The sequence below is a fragment of the Hyperolius riggenbachi genome, chromosome 12 (genome assembly GCF_040937935.1).
Source record: "Hyperolius riggenbachi isolate aHypRig1 chromosome 12, aHypRig1.pri, whole genome shotgun sequence".
Taxonomy (NCBI): Eukaryota; Metazoa; Chordata; class Amphibia; order Anura; family Hyperoliidae; genus Hyperolius; species Hyperolius riggenbachi.
In genome coordinates, this window is record NC_090657.1 from 102,868,736 (window position 1) to 102,895,678 (window position 26,943).

The 26,943-nt window shown below is 43.4% G+C and overlaps 1 protein-coding gene across 3 annotated transcripts in view; it reads right to left on the minus strand.

The window, feature by feature from the left end:
• The window catches only part of CDK12 (cyclin dependent kinase 12), a 293,902-nt gene that overhangs the window by 85,602 nt on the left and 181,357 nt on the right, over nucleotides 1-26,943 (minus strand). For 2 of the 3 annotated variants that reach the window (XR_011025139.1, XM_068262657.1), the window contains exon 13: nucleotides 22,844-23,287. Coding sequence is in view for 2 of the 3 variants with exons in the window: in XM_068262657.1 (XP_068118758.1) it covers nucleotides 22,844-23,287 (444 nt within the window). In the remaining variant the exon portion in view is untranslated. Of the gene's footprint in view, nucleotides 1-16,129; nucleotides 17,675-22,843; nucleotides 23,288-26,943 lie in introns of those variants that run through there. The other variant, XM_068262656.1, reaches the window with a different exon arrangement.

The following is a 26,943-nucleotide window of genomic DNA, read 5'->3' on the forward strand; positions in this document are numbered from 1 at the left end:
ATAGCTTGCATTTGATTTGCATTCAAGGCATGTATTTAGCCCCTGTGGGGATCTGCATACCTCTTATTTTTCATTTCATTTGCAGCCTATGAGCGCTGTCAATTGTTTGATGTCTATAAATCAAGTTTTACAGTAGTACTAGACTCTAAATATGCTCTCCCCGCAGAGATGTTGCGAGTCTACCGTAATGTAGTGCAAATTGAACGCAGAGGTGTGGTCTGTCACCTGTAAACCTGGTTCAGATTGTGCATGAAGAATGTGTAATAGAGGAATAACCCCTCATTCTCCTGAAGAGTACCTGCATATCACGCTTAGCTTTACCCACAGTTATTTTGCCTAGGGCCCCATGTTCTTTGTTCCTGTCTGCACCCTCTACAAGTACTCTTACCAATGACTTGTTTTGATTTCTATTTATCAGCTACTCTACAGCTGTATGCTAAGTTTAGTTTAAATGCATCTCTGGTGTACATAAAAAAAGCTTAAAAGTTAGAATGTCCCGAAACATTCTTTATACAGGAAAGAAACCGCGCCAATGAATAGCAACAAGCGACTACAGCAAAGAAAGAACAATGTCCAAGGTTTTAAGTAATGTATAGGTAAGATCAGCACAGGTCAAGATAAATATAAGATACAAAGGCTATGACATTGTGGGAATAACAGACATGGATGGATGAAAGCCATGACTGGATAGCGAATTTAGAGGGATGCAATGTGTTTAGAAAGGATAGAACAGGGAAAAAAGGTGGAGGAGTTTGTCTCTGTTAAGAACTCTTTTGAAGCTGCCATGAACGATGAGATGGATGAAGATTGTGAAGATGTGGAGTCAGTTTGGGTAAATATTCATGGTAGAAATAAAGGTTGCCAATTGCTTATTAGGGTATGCTACAGGCCACCACATATTCATGAAGCTGCAGAACTGCAATTACTACAGCAGATTGAAAAAGCTGCAAGTAAAAATGAGGTCATAGTTATGGGTGACTTCAACTTTCCAGACATTGACTGGAGTATTGAGGCTACCCATTCTGGTAAAATCAGCAGATTTCTGGCAGCACTACAGGACAGTTATCTGACTCAAATGGTAACGGAACTAACTAGGGGGAATGCATTACTGGATTTGATCATTTCAAATAGACCAGATAATGTACCAAATGTGCAAGTTCAAGAACATTTGGGAAATAGTGATCACAACATAACGTTTGTATCTAGTGACTGATAGGCCGAGGGGCACCGGGACAACTAAAACTATGTATTTTAGAGAAGCAAAGTTCAATCAACTCAGGCAGGCACTATGTTTGGTGAACTGGGATAATCTACTACAAGGGAAGGACACAGAAGGGAAATTGCAAGCTTTTAAACTTCTTCTCAGTCAATATTGTAGTATATATATCCCATAGGGAAACAAAACATCTAGGAATAAAAAAAGGCCTCTATGGATGAATAGAAAGGTGAGAGATAAAATGAAGTGTAAAAAGAATGCCTATAAGGTCCTAAAACAGGAGAGGACCGAGGCTGCATTAAGCAATTATAAGGAGTGCAATAAAAGTTGTAAACAATAAATTAGGCTGGCAAAGATTGAAGCTGAAAATCAGAAATTGCTAGGGATATCAAATCTAACCTAAAGAAGTTTTACAAGTACATCAACTCTAAAAAAAGAAAGGTTGACTGTATTGGACTCCTAAAGGATGAGGGGGGGGGGGGGGTGGAACTCAATGGTGGATGACCAAAGTAAGGCAGAGTTATTAAATGCTTTCTTTGCTTCTGTCTTCACAAGGGAAACATCACTGTTGCAAATTACAGATGCAGAAGAGTCTCAATCTTCCAATTGTAATATTAAATACTTAACGCAGGAAGAAGTGAAGGCAAGACTAAATAAATTAAAACTAGACAAGGCACCTGGCCCAGATGGCAAGCATTCTCAGGTACTAAGGGAACCTAAACTGAGAAGGATATGGATTTTTCCTTCTAAAATAATACCAATTGCCCAGTTCTCCTGCTGACCCTGTGTCTCCAATACCTTCAGCCACAGCCTCTGAACAAGCATGCAGATCAGGTGCTCTGACTGAAGTCAAACTGGATTAGCTGCATGCTTGTTTCAGGAGTGTTATTCAGCCAATACTGCAGCTAATGAGATCAGCAGGGCTGCCAGGCAACTGGTAATATTTACAAGGAAAAATCCACACCCCTCTCCGTTTAGGTTCCCTTTAACCAGCTGAGCGGTCTGGACGAGCTCAGCTCGTCCAACACCGCCAGCGGCTGCCGCTCAGGCCCTGCTGGGCCGATTTTAACGAAATAAAAAGCAGCACACGCAGCCGGCACTTTGCCAGCCGCGTGTGCTGCCTGATCGCCGCCGCTCTGCGGCGATTCGCCGCGAGCAGCGGCGAAAGAGGGCCCCCCTAGCCGCCTGAGCCCAGCGTAGCCGGAACAAAAAGTTCCGGCCAGCGCTAAGGGCTGGATCGGAGGCGGCTGACGTCAGGACGTCGGCTGACGTCGATGACGTCACTCCGCTCGTCGCTATGCCGACGATATAAGCGAAACAAGGAAGGCCGCTCATTGCGGCCTTCCTTGTTTATTCTGGGCGCCGGAGGCGATCGGAAGATCGCCTCCGGAGCGCCCTCTAGTGGGCTTTCATGCAGCCAACTTTCAGTTGGCTGCATGAAATAGTTTTTTTTTTATTTAAAAAAAACCCTCCCGCAGCCACCCTGGCGATTTAATCAGAACGCCAGGGTGGTTAAGTTCAGTTATTGATAAACCCCTTTATCTTCTCTTTTTTGATTCTCTTTCAACTGGCAGAGTCCCAGTAGATTGGCGTACAGCCCATGTTTTCCCATTATTTAAAGTGGATCCGAGATGAACTTTTATTCATTGCATAATTGTGTTCCTTTCCTATTGTTTATAGGGCATTCCTCAAGCCAAATACTTTTTTGGTTTTGTTTTAATACCCCAATTCCCTATAAACTAAACAAGCCACGCCCACAGGTTTTCAGAGAGCCAAGGCACTTCCAGACAGTAGCAAGGGCTCCATGGAGGTCTGTCTGGGCAGGAGGAGGGGGAGGTATTACTAGCCAGAGATTTCAGAGGCAGAGGGGAGGAGGGGGATTAGGTTTTTTTGACGCAGATAAGCCTGCCTCTGTGTAATGTTTACAAACAACATGGCTGCTGTCATTGTATCACAGGAAGAAATAATCATATTCTATTAAAGCTGTTTGTAGCTAGATTTGCTGTGTAAACTATCTAAACTTTAGATACGATATATAGACAAGTTACTTGTTATAGCTAATTTTTCATCTCGGATCCGCTTTAAGAAGGGCAAAAAAAAATCAGATCCAGTAAATTATAGACCAGTAAGCTTAACATCAGTTGTATGCAAACTATTTGAGGGGTTACTAAGAGCTACTATACATGACTTTATAGTAGAAAATCAAGTCTTATTTCTCAGCATCAGCACAGGTTTACTAAAGACATGTCCTGTTTGCCTAACATGCTCAGCTTTTCTGAGGTAGTGAACGCTAATGTGGATATTGGGAAGGCTGCAAATGTGATATACTTGGACTTTGCAAAGGCCTTTGTTCCCCACAAAAGTCTGGTGCAAAAGTTGAGGATGCAAGGTCTGGGGAAGAGTCAGTGTGCATGGATAGGGAAAGAAAACAAAGTTGTGGTCAATGGATCATACTCAAAATGGGTGACTGTTAGCAGTGGGATCCCACAGGGGTCTGTACTGGGTCCAGTGCTCTTAAATGTATTTATTAATGACCTGGTAGATGCAGTAGAAAGCAATGTTGCTATTTTTGAAGAGGACACAAAATTGTGCAGAATCATCAACTCTCAGGAAGATAGTGACATATTGCAACAGGATCTGAATAGGATGGCTATATGGGCACATAAATGGCAGATTAAAGGGATACTGTAGGGGGGTTGGGGGAAAATGAGCTGAACATACCCGGGGCTTCTAATGGTCCCCCGCAGACATCCTGTGTTGGCGCAGCCACTCACCAATGCTCCGGCCCCGCCTCCAGTTCACTTCTGGAATTTCTGACTTTAAAGTCAGAAAACCACTGCGCCTGCATGCCCGTGTCCTTGCTCCCGCTGATGTCACCAGGAGTGTACTGCGCAGACACAGACCATACTGGGCCTGCCCTGTGCGCTCTTGATGACATCAGCGGGATCGAGGACACAGCAACGCAGGCACAGTGGTTTTCAGACTTTAAAGTCTGAAATTCCAGAAGTGAACCGGAGGCGGGGCCGGAGCATCGGTGAGTGGCTGCGCCAACACAGGATGTCTGCGGGGGACCGTTAGAAGCCCCGGGTAAGTTCAACTCATTTTCCCCTGACCCCCCTACAGTATCCCTTTAAATTAAATGTTGAAAAATGTAAAGTCATGCATTTTGGTCGTACCAATGGTCTAGCACCATACAAAATAAATAGGATACAGTTGGGGACATCAAACTTGGAGGAGGACTTGGGAGTACTCATCGACAAGTTAAATCGTATTCAATGCCAAGTCGCTGCAGCTAAAGCTAACAAAATTTTGGGATGCATTAAGAGGGAAATAAAAACTCGAGATGCTAGCATAATATTGTCAGTTTAACTCTTTAATCAGTTGTCAGGATCTGCACCGTCTAAAATACTAATTTATTTATAAAACACAACATCCAGGCTCCTCACCTTGAGCTAGGACATTTAAACACTTGTAGATTTTATGGGGAGGTGCTGGAAGGGGTGTGGCAAGCAAAACTAACTTCCGCACACATGCAAATCCTCATGCGAATCCACTTACAAAAATCATGCAGCAATCAATGCTGTCCCTACAGCTATGTTAAGGCCTCTTTCACAGTGCGACGTTAAAGTCGCACATTAAAAAATCACTGCACAGAGAATTAAATGTGTGCATTAAACACCAAGTAAACACCTGACATAACTGGCTAAGCAAATTTGGCCTGATTGGCTATTCATGAGGCAATGCTCATGCAAATATGCATTTGCTTTCGCATGCCAACTAATGCAGGGTCCATTAAACCAATGCCGCAAAGCGGTTGCCCTGCGGGAATCAGTTCATGCTATACAGCACTATCCAGGAGCGCCACGAGGAGGCTTCCCAATGCCCCCGTGGCGCTCCTGGATAGTGCTTATGTGGCATGAACGAATTCCCGCAGGGCGACCGCTTTGTGGTATTCGTTTTTTGACCCTGCATAGTAGGGCGTGCGAAAGTAAATGCATATTTGCATGAGCATTGCCTCATGAATAGCCAATTGAGCCAGATTTGCAGAGCCAGACTTGCTAGGGTTAAGACTTGGTGTTGAGCACGCATACATTTTCTTCAGGTAAGCACATTAGAAAATGTTTTAACGTGGACTAACGCACAGCAATACAAAGTCTGTGCGACATTCACAGTGCACATGTTGCGTTGTGTGTAACGTGTAGCAATATTTAGATTTAGTGATGCATGCTGTGCGTTTAGCAATAAATCTGCTGCGTCATGTGTTGCACATGCTCAGTAATTTATTTTTTTAAAATGTAACGCATGCGCCGGTTCGTTCCATTAGTATGCGACGAAAACGGCGCACCAAGAGACAACGCAGTGCAAAACAACATTTAATTTCACAACCTACATGCGCTGCGTTAGGGGAACGTTGTGCGACTTTAACGTCGCATCAAACGCAACTTCTCACTGTGAAAGAGGCCTAAAGTCATTTAAAAAATTGAAAAGTGTGTGCTGGGTCACCATGACGCACGGCGTTTCAGAACAAAGTTCCTTCTTCAGATAGTATCGGAACACACTCACATTGCTAAAACAAATAGCCTGTCATTTATAGTACAAAGGAGGACCTGATGGAGAACTGTGAAAGGTTGTCCCATTTTCATATGTACAGTGGAGGAAATAATTATTTGACCCCTCACTGATTTTGTAAGTTTGTCCAATGACAAAGAAATGAAGTCTCAGAACAGTATCATTTCAATGGTAGGTTTATTTTAACAGTGGCAGATAGCACATCAAAAGGAAAATCGAAAAAATAACCTTAAATAAAAGATAGCAACTGATTTGCATTTCATTGAGTGAAATACGTTTTTGAACCCTCTAACAATAAAAGACTTAATACTTAGTGGAAAAACCCTTGTTTGCAAGCACAGAGGTTTCGAAGCTGTCTCCGTGCAACTGAGCTTGAGCTCCCTCCATAGGTTTTCTATTGGACTAAGGTCCGGAGATTGACTAGGCCACTCCATGAACTTAATGTGCTTCTTCTTGAGGCACTCCTTTGTTGCCTTTGCTGTATGTTTTGGGTCTTTGTCGTGCTGGAACATCCATCCACGACCCATTTTCAGTTTCCTGGCAGAGGGAAGGAGGTTGTCGTTCATGTTTTCACGATACATGGCTCCGTCCATTTTCCCGTTAATGCGATTAAGTTGTCCTGTGCCCTTAGCAGAAAAACACCCACAAAGCAAAATGTTTCCACCCCCATGCTTGATGGTGGGGACGGTGTTTTGGGGGTCATAGGCAGCATTTTTCTTCCTCCAAACACAGCGAGTTGAGTTAATGCCAAAGAGCTCTATTTTGGTCTCATCAGACCACAGCACCTTCTCCCAGTCACTCACAGAATCATTCGGGTGTTCATTGGCAAACTTCAGACGGGCCTGCACATGTGCCTTCTTGAGCAGGGGGACCTTGCGAGCCCTGCAGGATTTTAATCCATTGCGGTTTAATGTGTTTCCAATGGTTTTCTTGGTGACTGTGGTCCCTGCTAATTTGAGGTCATTCACTAACTCCTCCCGTGTAGTTCTAGAATGCTTTTTCACCTTTCTCAGAACCATTGACACCCCACGAGGTGAGATCTTGCGTGGAGCCCCAGAGCGAGGTCGATTGATGGTCATTTTGTGCTCCTTCCATTTTCGAACAATCGCACCAACAGTTGTCACCTTCTCTCCCAGCTTCTTGCTAATGGTTTTGTAGCCCATTCCAGCCTTGTGCAGGTCTACAATTTTGTCTCTGACATCCTTGGACAGCTCTTTGGTCTTTCCCATGTTGGAGAGTTTGGAGTCTGCTTGATTGATTGATTCTGTGGACAGGTGTCTTTTATACAGGTGACTAGTTAAGACAGGTGTCCTTAATGAGGGTGACTAATTGAGTAGAAGTGTCTAACCACTCTGTGGGAGCCAGAACTCTTAATGGTTGGTAGGGGTTCAAAAACTTATTTCACTCAATGAAATGCAAATCAGTTGCTCTCTTTTATTTAAGGTTATTTTTTCGATTTACCTTTTGATGTGCTATCTGCCACTGTTAAAATAAACCTACCATTGAAATGATACTGTTCTGAGACTTTTCATTTCTTTGTCATTGGACAAACTTACAAAATCAGTGAGGGGTCAAATAATTATTTATATATAATTTATTTATTATATATAATTAGCTTGGAAGATCCATGAGACCATCTGGAGTTTACGAATGTTCTTACACAACCTTATAATGTGGGTAATGTTTGGTAAGCCCAATTCTTTCGGCTGGTATTGGGATGCACATTTGATTGTGGACATTCCAGATGACCAAGCAGGTTGGTATTTGTTCACTTGTATTTATCTTGACCTGCACGGATTTACTTATACATGTCCCGAAACATTGTTTAATAAGATTCATGGAACCAGTTATCATCTAGAGTCTGGGAGCACAGTTCTACCAGCTTGCAAAAAATGGTCCTGGCCATTTCTGTATCAGATATAGAGAAGGTAGAGGTCTTCTACAAGGTGGCAGGGAAATACGCTGATATGGGGCCTCCAATTAATATTCTTACAGACGACATGCTGGGGCATTCACGTTGGCAATGACAGGCCGGGATGGCTGACCAGGTAGAGTGTTAGCTTTTTATTCCCAAAAGCAGATGCCATCTTAATATAGCTTGAAAATTGTTATATGCAAATTAGAGGAGTTTGAATCAGTGGAATTTGAAACTGAGGAGTTGGAGTCAGAGTTGGATGATTTTTGTACCGACTCTCCAGCCCTGATGTAGTCACTTCTAAAGGTGATGTAATGAGTAAGGTGTTCGAATATTTGTGTGACTTTTTTTCTTGAAAGATATGAAAAATAGTGAAAATCATGAAATCGCAGAGAGGCAATCCAGATTTGCTAGATCACTTATCCAAACCTCATACATCAACTCCTCTAGGTCCTCAGTCGAATCCTCTATGTGGAGTTACTCCAGCCCCATTCATACTTTTACATGTATTCCTGTAAAAGTAGATTTGAAAGCACGTCACTCAATGGGCTGGTTCGCAATTTTCATATGCGTGGGGGGTTGTTGGATGTATGGGACAGTACTGAGAGCTAGATTTTTTTTTTCCCATGTCATACATGGTTTTACATGGAAGGGCCTTCCACTGCTAAGAGAATGCACATAATTTAATGTATGAGCTATGCGTCCAAAACTCATGCACAGAACAGCACGAATATAGCCTTTATGTATGTCGTCATGATTGTCTTGATGGCATAGACATCAATAAGAAAAAAAAATAGAAGAATCAGACTATTAACCACTATAAAACTGACAATTTTGTGCATACAAAGCTTTAGGCACAGATTAAACTAGTGGCTGGATAGTGTACTGGTTAAAGGCTTTGCTTTTGACACTGGAAACCAGAGTTAAAAACCTGGCTAGAGTCAGTAACCATTCAGCAAGGAGTTCAAGGCAAGAATCTCTAACACTGCATGGTGGCCCCTTGAGTGCTCCCTTAGTGGCAGGAGAAAAACGCTATAAAAATGTTCGGATTATTATAGGATTATAACTTAGGTAAAGGTTTTCCCTCTCATTTCCCCCAAATTGAGGAATTTGAAGTGAAATCCAGATAGAGAATTTCCTGAGCCAGCGTGGATATTGAAATTAATTTACAAACAACTTCTTCGGCAAACCAGTCTCTTCTTATTAAGTGAAGTTTCTTTGAAGGCCCAGGAAAGCTTAAAAGATCAAAGGAGATTTACTTTCTTCAGACACTTTTATAGTGGCTATACACATTTAGACTGCCACCCAATGAACCAGGGGTCTCAAACTCAATTTACCTGGAGGCCGCAGGAGGCAAAGTCAGGATGAGGCTGGGCCGCATAAGGGATTTCACAAAAAAAGTCAATCAGCAGTTATCGCCGCACCCCCCCTGCATTGATTTTTGTTTCAAAATCAAATTCACACTGAAGCGAACTATTTTGCCTATTTTACCTTATAGTTCGCTTCAGTGCTCCCCTTACAAGTAATCCGCTGTGTCCCCGCCACAAAACGAGGGCTGCAGAGCCCCCAAATCACCCGGGGGGCAATCCGCCAGCATTTTCTGGAAGGGGCAGAGCTTTCAGCTTCAGCTCTGCCCCTCTGACGTCCTCTCCCCGCCCCTCTTTGTGAAGGAAGAGTGAGGGGTGGGCAGAGGCGGCGATGCGCCGCGATTGACGTCAGGAGGGGCAAAGCTGAAGCTGAAAGCTCTGCCCCTTCCAGGAAATGCCGGCGGATTGCCCCCCGGGCGAATTGGGGGCTCTGCAGCCCTCGTTAAGTGGCGGGGATGCGGCAGATTACTTGGGAGCACTGAAGCGAACTATAAAGAAGCTTTTGCCGGCGCGGGCCACAAAATATTGTATCGAGGGACGCAGATGGCCCGCGGGCCGCGAGTTTGAGACCCCTGCAATGAACAATGATCTAAACCCGAACAGAGGGAGATTAAATCCCCCCTAATGCACTTAATAGATTTCACCATTAAATCTCCTGAAAATCAACAAATTTTGTATGCAAATGTATGCAGCTTCCACATGAAAACCTGCTGAGGTAAAATTAAATTGGTCCATTTTCAAGCTGCATAAATTTGCATACAAAATTGGCATAATCCTGTATCAACTCAAAATTATATGCAGCTCATTGACCATCCCTATTGACAGGCATTGTCGCCATGTTATTCTGTCTGCAAAGGCCTCTGCAGTTTTCTAATGAAAAAAAAACAAAAGCTCACCACAGGTTTCTTGCCAAATGACTGGGGCTGGACAATTAGATGTCATTTGATTGGTCCACTTTTAAGCTGCTTAAATTTGCGTACAAAATTTGTATAATTCTGCATCAATTTAAATAGTATCAATGACGTTGCCTATTGGCTGAGAATAAGGAAAAGGACAGATCTGCGCTACTGCCCATTAATACTGCGATTTTTATTGAACAATTATATTTTTGATAAGATTCAGGCTGCGTTCACAGTGGGATGTTGCAGAGCTGCATTATAAAGTCTTATAACATAGCTTACCGCACTGCAATGATAATCCTATGGGAAGTTCACAGTGCGACATTGGCGTCCTATTGGAACGTGTAGCTTGCAATACATTACCTCTAAACGCACATTACCGGGTACAGGGAAGCATACTATTCATTGCCTGGATGTTTTACTGTACCTACTGTATGAGACGGTAACGCTGCATTAATGTGCGATTACCACTTTTTTTGGTGTTCCGTTGTAATGCTACGTTGTGACTAACATCGCAGACTAACATCGCAATACAATGCAACACGCCACTGAGTGAGGCCTCAGATTTAAAGAAAAGATTGTATTTAATCAATTTGCATTTTTTAAGAATCCAACCCGAGTTCATATCTAAACCAGTTGCAATTGGGTTTATAAAAATTCACTACGCCTATTGACAATAATGAAACCGTTCAGAATCGATTGGGGCCCTCCAGTTTTGCTGTTTTTATACAAAACAATCTGAAAAAAATGTTTGAAAATACAATTGGTCACTAACAATTGTACCATTAACACGCACCTTAACACCTGCTCTAACTCTGATCCAAAACCGTAAACCGTGATTTTTCATGTAAAAATCAATCATAGGTCACTTTTGCATTATTGCTCTGGCGTTAAAAATCACATGTACAGTATTGTGTTTACAATGAATGCCCTCAACTCCCCTGTGGTTTTAAAACAAAGCATTGCAAAAGCAATTTTTTATTTGAAGCTAAAAGCCTTACTTTCACATGATTACCTATAAGAAATTGCTTGCAGTGGGCATAAAGTCATGTGACCACAGTCCCAGGAAAATTAAAGTAAGGCTTTTTAACTTAAAGTGTACCCGAGGGCGACATGTGACATGAGATAAACAATGTGCACGTACTGTGCAAAGCATATTAACCACCCTGGCGTTCTGATTAAATCGCCAGGGGTGGGCTGCGGGAGGGTTTTTTTTAAATAAAAAAAAAAACTATTTCATGCAGCCAACTGAAAGTTGGCTGCATGAAAGCCCACTAGAGGGCGCTCCGGAGGCGATCTTCCGATCGCCTCCGGCGCCCAGAATAAACAAGGAAGGCCCGCAATGAGCGGCCCTTCCCTTGTTTTGCTTATAGCGTCGCCATAGCGACGAGCGGAGTGACGTCATCGACGTCAGCCGACGTCCTGACGTCAGCCGCCTCCGATCCAGCCCTTAGCGCTGGCCGGAACTTTTTGTTCCGGCTACGCTGGGCTCAGGCGGCTGGGGGGACCCTCTTTCGCCGCTGCTCGCGGCGGATCGCCGCAGAGCGGCGGCGATCAGGCAGCACACGCGGCTGGCAAAGTGCCGGCTGCGTGTGCTGCTTTTTATTTGACTAAAATCGGCCCAGCAGGGCCTGAGCGGCAGCCTCTGGCGGTGTTGGACGAGCTGAGCTCGTCCAGACCGCTCAGCAGGTAATAACCAGGCTGTTTTACTTCTTGCCTGAAAGATAATTTTTAGGCTTGGAAGTGACAGCTTCTGATGACTGGAAAGAGGTAGAAAAAGGTCAATAGTTCAGTAGGCACAGTGAAGCATACAGGCAATGAAATGTATGCTGTTCCTGTACCTGGTAATGTGCAGGGTTTAGGTTTAATTCACTGCAGCAGGGCGCTACCATAATGCTACACGTCCCATAGGATTAGCATTACAGAGCGGTAAACTGTATTAGACTATAACGCAGCACCACAACGTCTCACTGTTATCCTAGCCTCAATCTACTTTGTAAAGGTTTTAATATAAAATAAAACCATGAAAAATATATATATATATATATATATATATATATATATATATATATATATATATATATATATATATATATATATACATACATACATACATACATACATACATACATACATACATACATACATACATACATATATATATATATATATATATATATATATAGTCATTTTAGGAGTAGGAGCATAAATACACTTGTTTATTTTCACCTCAGGTTCACTTTAAGAATGAAAAACTATTTTGTGATTATACTAGGGTGAATGGTATTAATTTGACAGAGTAAAATTTGGTGACACTAGTTTAACTTTAAAGAGACTCCGTAACAAAAATTTCATCCGGTTTTCTTCCATCCTACAAGTTCCAAAATCTATTCTAATGTGTTTTGGCTTACTGCAGCACGTTCTACTATCACCATCTCTGTAATAAATCAACTTATCTTTCTCCTGTCAGACTTGTCGGCCTGTGTCCTGGACGGCTGCCAAGTGTTGTGGTTCTGTGATGCATTCTCCCCCCTCCTGGCCCCTCTCTGCACACTGCCTGTGTGTTTAGATTAGTGCAGCTTCTCTCTGCTCTATTATCTTTTACAAGCTGGATAAATCCTCCTCTGAGCTGGCTGGGCTTTCACATACTGAGGAATTACATACAGGCACAGCTGTCTGCACTCTGCAGGAAGAAACAGCCTAACACTTTAGTGGAAGATAGCTGCAGGGGGGGGGAAGAAACACACAAATGATCTCTTGAGATTAAAAAGGAAGGCTGTATACAGCCTGCTTGTGTATGGATACATTTTCTATGTGTGGACATACTGTACATCAACCTACTTCCTGTTTTGGTGGCCATTTTGTTTGTTTATAAACAAACTTTTTACAATTGTTTTTAACCACTTTTAATGCGGTGGGGAGCAGCGAAATTGTGACAGAGGGTAATAGGAGATGTCCCCTAACGCACTGGTATGTTTAATTTTGTGCGATTTTAACAATACAGATTCTCTTTAAAACCACTGTGCTTTTGACTCACTCCAGCACAACTTTTTTTTCTGCTTTGGAGAGTGCAGTGAAAAGATAAAAAGTTGTCTGTCTGTAATTTGGGAGCAGAGGCTCATACACACACAACAAAAGTCTTTTAAATGCAAAATTTTGAAACAACTTGAAGTTGGACAACTTTTGTCAAGGCCTTATCACCGATAAGAGGCGACCAACAACTGATAAGAAGCAGCTCAAGTCAATCCAACTGTTGGATTGACTTGACGAACAACTGAGAGAAGTTGTGTCCAACATGGCAATGTGTACAGAAGTCTGCTATGACTTTTCAATGACTTCCATTACTAACTAGAACATGTTAAGTCGTTCACCATAAATTTGTAGTAGTTTGTCAAGTCGTTCTGTGTGTATAATAGTTGTTTGCACGCCAAGATGTATCTTTCCAACTTTTTAAAATCGTAGTGGTTTGTAAAGTTGTTTATAGCAAAAGACTCTTGTTGAGCATGTGTATGTGACTTTAGGGAGGAATCCACCTTGCTTTCTGCTCCAATTACACCAAGTAACTACACAAACCCAGAAATTCAGTAGGGAAAGAAGTGAACAAAACAATAATAACTACATAAGTGGTTTCCCTCCCCCCTCCCCCCCCCCCCCACCATATGAAGATAAAGATGAGAAATATTTCTATTGTCACTGTCCCCGATTTAGTGCGGAAGGCTTCTTATATAAAAAAAAAAAATGTAAGAGGCATAAAGACCACAGTAAAAAGTCAAAATATGGTAAAAAAAAATAATTATATATTTTCATAGGTAGGAGATGGCTACCTGGTGGGTGGGAGTGACGTCAGCCTGGCTATGCTGTGTGACCCCCGCGGAACACCGCAGGTTAAATGGTGATGGGGGCGGGGGGGGGGGGGGGATTAGCTGTGCAGTACTAAGCAATGGGTTAATAGCAGCTGCAGTTCTCCATCAGATCTGCTGGGAGCGGAGATACAGGAATGGTTAATTTGTGTTTGAATATGGTTGGTTGCTGCGCTACTTTGGCTATATAAGTGTGAAATGCTGTGAAATCTGTTGGTCTGCATGCAGCCGAGCTTGAAAAAGGAGTGCTGCTCTGAAACGTCGCATTGAAGCGGTTTGGCATTTGACAAAAGAACTTGAAGAATTTGATAGTGCCACTATCTTCTACATAGGAGATGGCTCTAAAATCTATACAGCACTGAGCATTTCCTTAGTGTATGGTTCACTCAAAAAGACAATGAACACAGAAATATTACATATATAATATATATATATATATATATATATATATATATATATATATATATATCATATGTTGGTTGTTTCCAGCAGTCTGGTATAGCTCAGTTCGCACTACGGTGTTCAGTGCTGTGAACGGTGATAGTGTATACGCGGTCACCGTCCACAGAGCTGAACAACCAAGGAACCCATGTTGAGATGTGTCTTTTGCTTTGGACATGCCATAACGGTGTTACTATTATGACATGCCGACTTCTGTCTGGTGTCCTGAAAAATCGTGCAGGTCAGAATGCTTCTCCTTAGGTTGTCGAAAGAAGACTCCCCCACCTCTCGTCTCTTCTCATTGTTCAGCTTAAAGGGAACCTTAACTTAAAAAAAAACAGTTTCACTTACCTGGGGCATCTACCAGCCCCCTGCAGCCATCCTGTGCCCTCGCAGTCACTCATGGCTCCTCCGGTCCCCAGCTGCCAGCTAGTTCGGTTTTTTTGCCGACTGGGAGTTGGCCAGCCGCCATGCGTACGTTTTTACGCATTACCGCTGGTGCAGTAAGCTATCGCGGACATCAACAAGTATATTTTTACGTGTTACGGATGTAATGCGTAAAAACTTACGCATTGCACCTGTAACGCGCAAAAATGTACTTGTTAATGTCCGCGATAGCTTACTGCCCCAGCGGGAATGCGTAAAAATGTACACATGGCGGCCGGCTGACTCCGAGTCGGCAAAAATGAAACTAGCTGGCAGCGGGGGACCGGAGGAGCAATGAGTGACTGCAAGAGCACAGGATGGCTGCAGGGGGCTGGTAGATGCCCAAGGTAAGTGAAACTCATGTGTTTTTTTTTTTAATTAAGGTTTCCTTCAAAGGGCAACTGAAGTAAGAGGGATAGGGAGACTGCCATATTTAATTTCCCTTTTAAGCAATTCTAGTTGCCTGGCTATCCTACTGATCCTCTGCTTTTAATATTTTTAGCCATAGACCCTGAACAAGCCTGCAGCAGATAAGCTGTTTCTGACATTTTTGTCAGATCTGAAAAGATTAGCTGCATGCTTGTTTCTGGTGTTATCCAGACACTACTGCAGCCAAATAGATCAGCGGGGCTGCCAAGCAACTGGTATTGCTTAAAAGGAAATAAATATAGCAGCCTCCATATCCCTCTCACTTCAGCTATCCTTTAACCTCCCTGGCGTTCAATTTCTGCAGAATTTCTGAGCAAAAAGAAGCCCAGATACTCTTGAAATTTTGCCTGCAACTTGCCAGAACGTGTAAAGCAAGGGTCTAGTATACACCCAAAGGGAAAAGGTCACCCAAATGTCAAAGGTCTCCAAAAGGTCCAAGCAACAGAAAAAAAACCACATCACTTCTGCATTTTTTTTAATATAATGTGTGTCCATTAGAAGGGGGCGCACAAACAGGAAGTAAGGGGTACACCAATCTTCGTGTGTTCCTAGAGGCTGCCATCTTACCTACAGCAAGGATCCAGCGTGGACACTGCTGGACAGAGGCCAATGGAGGGTCTTCGGGAGCCGGCAGCTGTGGGCAGAGTGATCAGAGGCGCCCGCAATGGCGAGTATGGGAAAGGGCTGGATGAGCCTGGCTCATCAATACGGCTTGTAGTAACGTTTGTATGGATGAGTCAGGCTTGTCCTTAACGCTAGGGAGGTTAAGCACCCTCCCAGACATAGCAGCTAAGGTCTTAGCATTCACACACAGCCCTCCTCACTGCACTCTGCAGGCTCAGCCACTAAAACCATGTATAATCTGTAGGAGAACACATTTACGTTACATACTATTTCTGCTTTCCTCCAGTCCAGATACCCTGCGACAATTTAGCGGTTTGTGCACAATATTACTTTGACAAATCAAAGCATGAAATTAACCAACTAAACAACAACATCAACAGCTCTTTTCTGTAATTCTTGTTTATTTGTCTAGGCCCTTCAACAACTTTTTAAAAAATGATCTTTTTTTTTACGGTGTCAATCAGAACAGAGAACAAAAGGAGGAGGGAGAAAACAAATGAGATTGTGTCACAGAGGCCTAAATTTGCCCTAGAAATTCAACTTAAAAAAGTATATATTTATATAAACTTATTAGGGCATAACACAACGTCTGTTCACCGACATGAGCTTTCTTGGAATATTCCCTAAGAACAAGAGATACTCTGGTGTGAAGTAAAGCAGACTGAAAGCTGTTGGGGAGAAACCAGTGAGAAATTGTATGTATAATCCAGCAGTTAATGACAAGAGAAAAACAATTTCCTTTTTTTAAAAAACAAAAAAGAAACAAAAAAAAAAACCCTTTGTACACAGCCAGCTGCATTTGAATTCATGTGGGTCCCTTCCGTTACAGTTTCTTGAGAGGTACCACTTACCACATAAGTTGCCAAACAGACCTACAATACAGACAGCATTGTCAGCCCTTTGGTATCAGATGGGATAATTTTGAATACCGAATTTTTGCAGCCCACCATTGAACCATCTAAGAATGATGGTGCTCGCCATCTCTGGAAAACCGTCACGTGCCCAAGTGACAAACTTGGAAACAGAATAAGGGGGAAGCAAACTTTAGGTCACGGGTTACAAGTGTCCCAAACACATTCGTGAAGCAGCAATTGACCATTTCAAAGTCCATCCCCCGTTTCACAAGCTTCCCATCTCGAGAACCTAAGTCACTAGGCTCTGTACTTTACCACTGCAGCTGCCAAAGCAAGCTACGTTTAGTCTGTCGCCATCAAGGGGAGCCATCAGGAAGGTCATGTTCTAGGAGAGTATAACTGGAATTCAGTAAGGAACTCCTCTGCCCTGTCCTCCCCTCGGCGGTGCACGTGTAGGTGCTCGGTATGTCTTGTTGAATGCCTGAGGTGGGGCAACCCAAGCCTGGTTTGTTCCTGCTGCTGCAGTCCCTGACCCCAAATCACTGTAGTTGGAGATTTTGGCTTCTTGGTAAAGGTGAGTACTGTTACTGCTTGTCTCTAGTTGTCCATGCGTAGGAACAGAGCCGGAGTGCATCCCCAGAGGAACCCTTGTAAACCTGAGGTCTTGATCCCCTGGGAACTGCAGGGATCCTGTTCCCTGGTAACCGCTGGTTTCCCCCAACTGTCCTGGAAATGTTCTACTGTTAGCTATTGATTGAGGAGACAGCTCCCCAAGAAGCTGCCCTGAGTCTCTGTCCTCTGTCACTTCAGAGCTGTAAGTCCTGGAGGACAGTTTCTGGGTAAAGTCTGAGCCCAGTCTGTGGCTCTCTCCAACAGTCTTTATGGTGGTGGATTCCACATCTGAGTGACTGATCAGTTGCATTAGGGTAGTATTCACGGCTGGACTGGGATCTGGAATATTCCCCTTGGAAAGCGGTGGCAGAGGTGGCGGACCGGGAGGCTCAGGTGGTCGCTTTTCTGGTGGCAGGATAAGAGGGTGACAAGCTGGGGAAATGCTACTTCCTTTGACAGCATCTTTACAATTATGAAGAAAAAAAAAAAAAAAGAGAAAGAAGAAAAAAAACATTTACATATGGCACCTATATACAATACAGAAGTGCAAAAGGTCATCAACTGATAAACTATTACCAATGACAACTGACAGTAGGAATGATTTCCTGGATGCACCTGAAATAGTTGTAGCTATGGTCAGATTTCTTGAAAGCTGCAAAGTGAAACTTAATGAAATAACCTGTATTCTCCCAACACATTCCCTTGCACTAAAGTCTGTAGAGATCTCCTTTATGGAGATTTACACAAAATCCTCTCACATGACTGAACTTTTTCCCAGGGATGGCTAAAGCCTCTGATCAGCTAGCCAGTTTCCTTGTGCAAATTAATTCAGCCAAATGGCAACATTTGTAGCCATATATGCATTAGCACATGACACTGCCGTTTTGGGGCAACAAAAAAAAAACACCTCACGTCATGTCTGAGTGCGACTGCAGCCTCACCCAGATATGCCTCTATGAGACAGATGCCTCATCCACTGCCAGTACCAAGTGCTGCCCACCACCTACCGGGTGCATAGTTCTCATACATTAACAATATCCTCTTATAGGCAGAAGTGACCAGGCTTTCATCAACAAGGTTATCGCCTAGCAATGGATCAAGCACTGCTACAGTCAGGTACATGAGGTGATCGAAACATCAGAGGTGGTGTGAAAAACCCTTTATGCCCCTTATTCTTTATATTTATAAATCTTGTAGAGGAGCTGCTATACAAGCAACAGCCAAGAGAGAATAATGTGTCAGGTCTACTAATCATATATTAAGTGGAAATTCCAAGGCACTTGAGAAATACTCCCATAGCGTTGTACTGCATTAAGCAATACAAATCTAGATGTAGATCAATATTCCATGATATGCTTGCTGGCATTTGATGGAATGCCTAGTGGAGCATGACGGTACCCAGACACACAATCAACAGGAGTCAGAAAACAATCATTAACCTGAGAAAAAGCCCACCTAATGGTGTAAGGTGTGTTTAACTGCTCTGCGACCGCCTAACGCAGATTTGCTTCAAGTTCTGGAGGCGGAGATTAACAATGCCTGCGCATGCATTCCCTGCTCCTAAACAGAGCGGGAATCTGTGATCAGCCTGCCAGCTGCAATCAGACAGACAAAATTTTTACAGCGCTGCGGTATAGCTTTTATCTTTTTATGAAACCCATTTTACACGGGATGCGGGTGGAGCTCTTAGCACCATTCTATTGTTGTTTTCAAGGCACCTCCTTAATGAAAGGAAAGGAAGTGAACGTTTAGCTCACAAAATGCATTGTCTTTGTTGTGCTAATAAAGAATCGTTATTCTGAGATACCTGCCTAGACATCTGTCTGTAGGTAATCTTTTCCTTACATCACTTTTATATTGTTTTAAACAGTTTATATTTTTGGGCGTTTCTTACTAATTTGTGCTCATCTGATTAATCATTTAAAAATACCCGTCATGACTAATTTTAGCTCAGTTTTAAAACAATTTGTTCCCATCACTGTTTATACTAAGACTAGGTTCACACTTACCTGATGCTCCGTTTTCGGCCCGGACCAAAAAAAAATAACCTCAGATACCAATGTTGAAAATAGCATCCATCAAACAAACCAAAAAAATAATAAACGGATCCATCTGCATTCAAAAACTTGAATGGACAGTCCAGATTTGCAGCATTTTCCTGGACCGTGATCGATCCAGCATACACGGAGGGGTAGTGGAGGGCAATGTAAAAATGGATCCCCCTCTACACAGGTAGTTTTGGACACAGAAACTGATCAGTTTCTGTGTCCCAGCCTGTGAGTGGGGAGGGGGCTGCCATGCTGGAGGGGGTAGCAGCCAGATCAGGGGTGACAGCAGTCGGCTGGGCGCCCCTCCCTTACCTGGGTCCCACGTCCCCTCCAGCTATTTGTGCAAAATTTAAAATGTGAAATGAGCGGGGAGCTTACCTTCTCTCCACTTCCTCCGCTCACCGCGTCAATTCCTGCAATGCCGCCCTCCGAAGTACAGAGGGCGACATTGCAGAAAGTCAAGCAGCGAGCGGTGGAACGCAAGGAGAGAAGGCAAGCATCCCCGCTCGCTGCTAACAGCTGGAGGGGAGCGGGGACCAAGGTGAGGGAGGGGGTCCTGGATGCTTCCCCTCCAGTCCCCCCCACCCGGCATACATTTCCACAGACTGAAAACGTATGCTCCAAACATATTTAAAAAGTTAAAATCTGACAAAAAAAAATAAACCCAAAAACAAACTGGTTCCGTTTCAAACGGATCCGATCTGTAAACGGATAGCGTTCTGAATTTAATTTGTAGTTCGGTAGTGACTAAAACTTGATTGTGAGCTCCTATGAGGAACAGTTTGTGACATTACTAAATACACTGTAAAGCTCTGCAAAAGATTTCATTATTCCATAAATGCAATATGACAATACTCTGTATGCAGCGTTTACGAAAAGCTGGTGGCATCTTCCCAAGGATGTAAGCAGTGCAGACTCATAACTTACAACAGGAAGGAAGATCCAGGTTAGAAAGGTTCAGCACATTCTACAGCTAGTTTACTATTAGTATTGGCAGAGTAACAAGTTAAAAAGAATAGACCATAAATTCAATCACGCAAGTATGTTTTAGGTTCACCTAAACTGAGACAGATGATATGATGGGCTTCCATATTTTTTTTTCCTTTTAAACGATTCAAGATGCCTGGCAGTCCTGCTGTACTCTGTCTGCAGCAGTGTCTGAATCACACCTAAAAACAGGCATGCAGCTAATCCAGTCAGACTTCAAACACCTGATCTGTATGCTTGTTCGGGGTCTATGGCTGAGCATATAAGAAGTAGTCTCAGCAGAACCGCCAGGCAATCTGAATTGTTTAAAAGGAAATCAATAGGTCAGCCTCCATATCCCCCCTCAGTTCAGGTTTCTTAAAGAGGAACTTCAGCCTAAACAAACATACTGTCATTAAGTTACATTAGTTACCGTAAGTTAATTAAAATAGATAGGTAATATAATCTCTTACCCACCCTGTTTTAAAAGTATAGGCAAAGATTTGTGAATTCATGGGAGCAGCCATATTTTTGGTTGAAAAGAGGCGACAGGGAGCATGAGACAGTTCCAACTGTCCTGTGTGCTGATCACCCCTCCCATTTGCTAGGCAACGTGAACAACATAGGACATCCCATCATGCTTTGCACAGCATCAGGGGAAAAAAGCCCGGGCAGTTTTCTTTGATGGGTGAAGTTTAGCTAAAAAAATGCAGCTAAAAATGATGCTTTGGTAAGAAAAACAAAGTTCTGATGCTGTGAAACTGTGAAACACCAAGCCTTTTCAGCGCTGCTGAGTAGATTTTAAGTCCGGAGGTTCACTTTAAGTATAGATTGGGGCCAAATTTAAGACATTTTAAAAACACTTATGTATAATTACACTAAAGTATAATATGACTTCCACCAGCAGTTCTGCTCAATGGGACGTTTTCTGCAGAAAAGATTAGAGAGACAAAAGACATCCCACTCTAGAGGTAACCAATACACACAAATTTTGAATATCCAACCCAGAGGATTGCTATGCTAAAGCCTAGACTTTGTAAGCTACAAGCATTACATCAATAGTACTCCTCATTACAGATAAGCAGCCATCTCTGCAGGTGTATGGCTAAATATTAATCATGGTAAATATATTGTACTCAATTTTGTATGTCTATGCTTGAGGATGGGCTTGTGAAAACCCAAAACAAACTAATGTTGCTACTATAGGCCACGATATTACACTATTGTTTCATGTTATAAGAACTTGGCATATTGGAATTTTGCTCTTTTTTGGAAGTAGTATTTGTAATTGTAATGGGTGTGGAATGCACGGTGTGCTGTTTAACACAGCATAAAAGGCTGTGTCTAAACTATTCTATGTCATTCTGGCTGAAGTATAAATTGGTGTGGCGGATAACCTGGGGAAAATTATTATTATCTCTCGCTTGCCTTTATTTAACCCTAGGACTTTGGCTAAGCCTCATACAGACATATGATTGACATCTGCTACAACAGTAAGCAAATGTTGTAAGACAATTTAGCGTGCTCAAGCATTAGAAGTAATCATCAGATTATACCAACATATATAAACTGACAATTTTTTTTTATTTTTTTTATTTTTTTCTATACAGCTAATGGAGGAAGCCTTTCCCCAAGTGTGCCAAGCAGGAGAACGCCAGCTGAAATCCACTGGCTAGACTATGCACTATGAATGGATGTAGAAAGTGAGGAGCTTTGGTTAGGAAGGAGTTTAATAGCTGGAGGGCAGTGACAGAACATATCAGAAGAGAAACAGTTGCATTCAAGTGAGGTACTCTGGTTAAGTAGCTAAAAAAAGTTTAGGAAATAAAATGCACTAGGTTAGGTGTCAAAATTGAAAAAACATGTGGATGGAAGAAGTGAGGTATAATCTGCTTAAGAAAAACCTGGATTGATGGGGTCAAATGATTAAATACAAAGGAAGGCAAATACGTGGGTGGAAGTAGTGAGGAATAGTCTGATTAGGAAGGAGCTAGGTGGATGGATCACGTAATGGGGCTGAAAGGAAGACAAATGCATGGATAGAAAAGTATAATCTGGTTAGGAAGGACCTGAATGGATGATATCTGGAAATGGAACAAAAGGAAGACAAATACAGAGATGGACACAGAGCGGAATACTCTAGTTAGGAAACACCAGAGTGGATGGTTTCAGATGATGGCACAGGCACCTTACACACGCTTTTCAGCTGATGGAACAGACATCAAGCACTGAAAAGACTTTTGCATTTGAAAGATGGGAAGAAAGAAAAACACAGAACAAGCTGGAAAACAATGGATGAGAGAAGAAGCTACCTCAAAGCATCTACAATTCTATCTTTGATAAAATCTATGGTATATTATTAGGTATAATGAAATGGTCCAAATAATGAGATTTAAAAAGGTTTAATGTAGTTTATTATAAACCAAAATACATGTGTGAGGTCTCTTCATTTCCTCTTCTTGTGCATTAAGGATCATCTCACAGAGTTCTTACCCAACACAGAGGAATCATAAGAGAACTCCACCTCCACCTCTTTTAACTAAGACCCCTATCATATGTATAGTTCATTTACATGCAGTGTGGATGAGATGGGCGACTCAGGGTGTCCAGTAATTACCTGTGTCATCCTCCTCTAATGCTGAAGTTTCCTCTTTCTCCTCCTCTTCTTCTAGTTGTTCCTCGGATCTTATCTGTACAGTTGGATTATTTGAAGTCTGTTCTCCATTGCTCTCCCCTTGATTCTCAGCGGTTTCCTGGGGTTTTATAAGCTGGCTCAGTAGGACAGCCAGAACATTCTGCACCTCTCCCTGAGTTCCCAGCCCCTCTGAGTCTGCTTGATCTGCATTTTCATTATTTGCCTGCTCTGATGTCGCTGGGGTACTGGCTAACGCTGTGATAGACTGGTTGAGGGCCTCCAGTTGCTGCTGCATGTCCGGATTGGACTGCACATTTAATAGCTGAGATATTTGGGAAACACTGAGGTCCGTCTGACTTTGGAGCAGATTCAACAAGATGGCCAGTTCACTTTGATTAAGCTGCTGTGTGATATCTCCTAAGGGAGCTAAAAGAGATAAAGAAGAAGATTAAAAAAAATGTAATTGTAAAAACCACTCTGATGTGTCATTTTAGAATAGTAAAGTAATCTAGACCCTTACAAGCCCTTTTAATTGTAACTAACATAAGGAGGGTTTTTGTTGCTACATTCAGAGCTTATTTAGCTAGTTATTGTATCTGGACGTAAACCGGGCACTCCGGTTTTCTCCCACAGTCCAAAAACATACAAATAAGTGAATTGGCTTAACCCTAAACTGTCCCTAGACTACAATACATACGTAGACATAGGACTAAGGTGGGGATTATATGGTGAGCACCTCTGAGGGACAGTTAGTGAGAAGACGATATACTCTGTATGGGGCTGCAGAAGATGTTGGGGCTATATAAATACTAAATAATAATGAGGTATAGAGCAGGAAACAGTTGTGGACAGCGCCCATAAATCCTGGTGGTGGAGGAGGAGAAGAGAGGTGATGAGTGGAAGAGGGACATAGAGCAGTGCAACTGAACTCTCTCCACTTGCAGGAAAGCTTTCTTCAGCCAAAGTACAAAAAAGGAAGCATTCTTTGTGTATTGGCCACAGCAGCCGGCCACTTCTCAAATTGGCCAGCCAGATCCTGAAATGGCCAACTTCAGTTCAGGTCGTTACAAATATCACACGTGTCACGGTTATCAAATCTTTGACAGTGTGCTGTACAAGTTAAAAATAATTGCAAAAGTATCTAAAGCACTTTTTAATAGCATTTTAATTTTTATATCTCATTCAATCTCAATTAGTACAAAACTTTTTACAATACAAAACATTCAGGTAAAAGTTGATGTATGATTTTTCATCTGAGCCACAATACATAAAAATATCCATATATACAGTCAAAAACAGTGCAATATACTGATGAAATGTGGGCAAAACCGCTAGCTTGTTTTAGGTCAATGACCCAAGGGGGGGGGGGCATGAGGACCCAAGGGGGGGGGCGCATGAGGACCCAAAGGGGGGGGGCGCATGAGGACCCAAGGGGGGGCGCATGAGGACCCAAGGGGGGGGGCATGAGGACCCAAGGGGGGGGGGCATGAGGACCCAAGGGGGGGGGCATGAGGACCCAAGGGGGGGGGCATGAGGACCCAAGGGGGGGGGGCATGAGGACCCAAGGGGGGGGGGGCATGAGGACCCAAGGGGGGGGCATGAGGACCCAAGGGGGGGGGCATGAGGACCCAAGGGGGGGGGCATGAGGACCCAAGGGGGGGGGCATGAGGACCCAAGGGGGGGGGGCATGAGGACCCAAGGGGGGGGGCATGAGGACCCAAGGGGGGGGCATGAGGACCCAAGGGGGGGGGGCATGAGGACCCAAGGGGGGGGGGGGCATGAGGACCCAAGGGGGGGGGGGGCATGAGGACCCAAGGGGGGGGGGCATCAGGACCCAAGGGAGGGGCATCAGGACCCAAGGGAGGGGCATCAGGACCCAAGGGAGGGGCATCAGGACCCAAGGGAGGGGCATCAGGACCCAAGGGAGGGGCATCAGGACCCAAGGGAGGGGCATCAGGACCCAAGGGAGGGGCATCAGGACCCAAGGGAGGGGCATCAGGACCCAAGGGAGGGGCATCAGGACCCAAGGGAGGGGCATGAGGTGCAAAGGAGGCATAATCCACAAGATGCCCCTTCACCACTGATGCACCAGGTTCAGTATATATTTTTTCCCCTGGTTTTCGTCCTCTAAACCTAGGTGCTTGTTATGGTCAGGTGCGTTTTATAGTCCAAAAAATACGGTAATCACAGTTCTGAAATATCAGAAGATTATGATTCCGTTTGCAATTGATCAGACACCTTTTTTTGCATATTGATGTGGTGACCAGCATTCCCATGAATGGACAAGTAATGACCCATTACTTTCTTGTTAACAGCCTCTGAATGGCTGTGTAACCCTTGGAATGCTTCACTCAGCGTTCCGTGACAACTACAAAGGTGTTCAAGTACTCTGATTCATTAAAAGCCACTATAATGAGCAGCAGTATGCGAACACAGTCATTCAACACTGCATCCTAATTAATGCTCAGTTCTATAGCAATTAAGGAAAGTTTGCACAAAAAGCAGAGTGATAATTATAAGCATTACTAAAGCCGTTTGGTAGCGGAGGATGCAAGATTAAAATAATCAGCAAAAGTAAACCTGACAATCTCCAGTTCACGTACTAGGTTAAAAGCAGTGCAAAGTCTGTCATGCTTCCTGCCGTGTGTGCCTGTAGTAGAATGCCAGACATATCCCTTCAGAACACAAATTCTTTTTGTATACTGGGAGGATAGAGCTGGGTGCCCTCTGGGTGGCCATGAGGTTGATGCAAACAAAAATAAATACAATACAAAAAAAATTACACCTTCTCATAACTGCCTTTGATGCCCATTCAGTTCCATGATTCCCCCCCTTACTACGCCTTCCTCACTAAGAAGACAGGGAGAGGAAAAGTCTGTTCAAGAGTGAGGGACCAATACAAATAAAATGGTAAGGAGAGAACGTGTGCCCACACATCTAGGAATGTATGGGCAGATCCACCAAGAGACCGACCCCTCTTTAATCGAATCTGATCGGAGAGATCTGTTGCCTGCCCACACACCACAGGTCATTTGCTGTAATCAAATGAAATCATGATTTCAGCATTAAATCATCAGGAATCTGTTTAGCTCCACCAACAACTTGCCCACCGCTTAAAGAGGAGCTCCAGTGAATATAATGTAATAAAAAAAAGTGCTTCATGTTTACAATAATTATGTATAAAGGATTTAGTGTTTTCCCATTGTAAAATATTTTAAATCCCCGATTTACATTCTGACATTTATCATATGGTGACATTTTTACTGCTGGCAGGTGATGTAGCTGCTGCTTGCTTTTTTGGAAGTTGGAAACTGCTGTAAACAGCTATTTCCCACAATGCAACAAGGTTCACAGTCAGAAAACTGCCAGGACCATGGTCCTCAGAGTTTATTGTGGGAGGGGTTTTACCACAATATCAGCCATACACAGCCCCCTGATGATAAGTTTGTGAAAAGGAATAGATTTCTCACGTAAAAGGGGGTATCAGCTACTAATTGTGATGGAGTTCAAATCTTGGTCACGGTATCTCTTTAAGTGTAAAATGCTGGAATTGGCCTTTAATGTTTTCAATGTGAATCTCTGCAATGTAGACAAAATCGGGGTGGGGGTGGGAGTTTTCTACCTATAGATGCAACCAGGCAATATAATGTCTTGCCACAAATCAGAACGGACTTCAGGCTACATATGTAATCTTTACCTTTACAGCGTGCCCAAGTTGGGCACACAAAAAACAAAACGTAGGCTACCTGATCCGGATGGGGGGGGGGGGCAGAGTGGGGGGGCTGAGTAGATCAGTAGCTGCAAAACCCAGAGCTCCTGCGACCTCTAGATCACAACGCTGGAATGAGAGACTGTCTCTCATTCACCGCGTGCAGTGAGGCAGGGGAGTGGCAGGGGGCGCAGCCAGGGAGTGAGAGCTGCCCAATGGCAGCTCTGCAAACCCTGCAGGAACGGAGGGCGTTTTAAACAGGGAATAATTCTCCCCTAGGTATACCTCCGAGATAGCAACAAATACTGTTGCTAATCTCGGTTGGCTATAGTGCGGCAGTGGGGGGGACCAGAGAGTGGCAGTGTGGGGACAC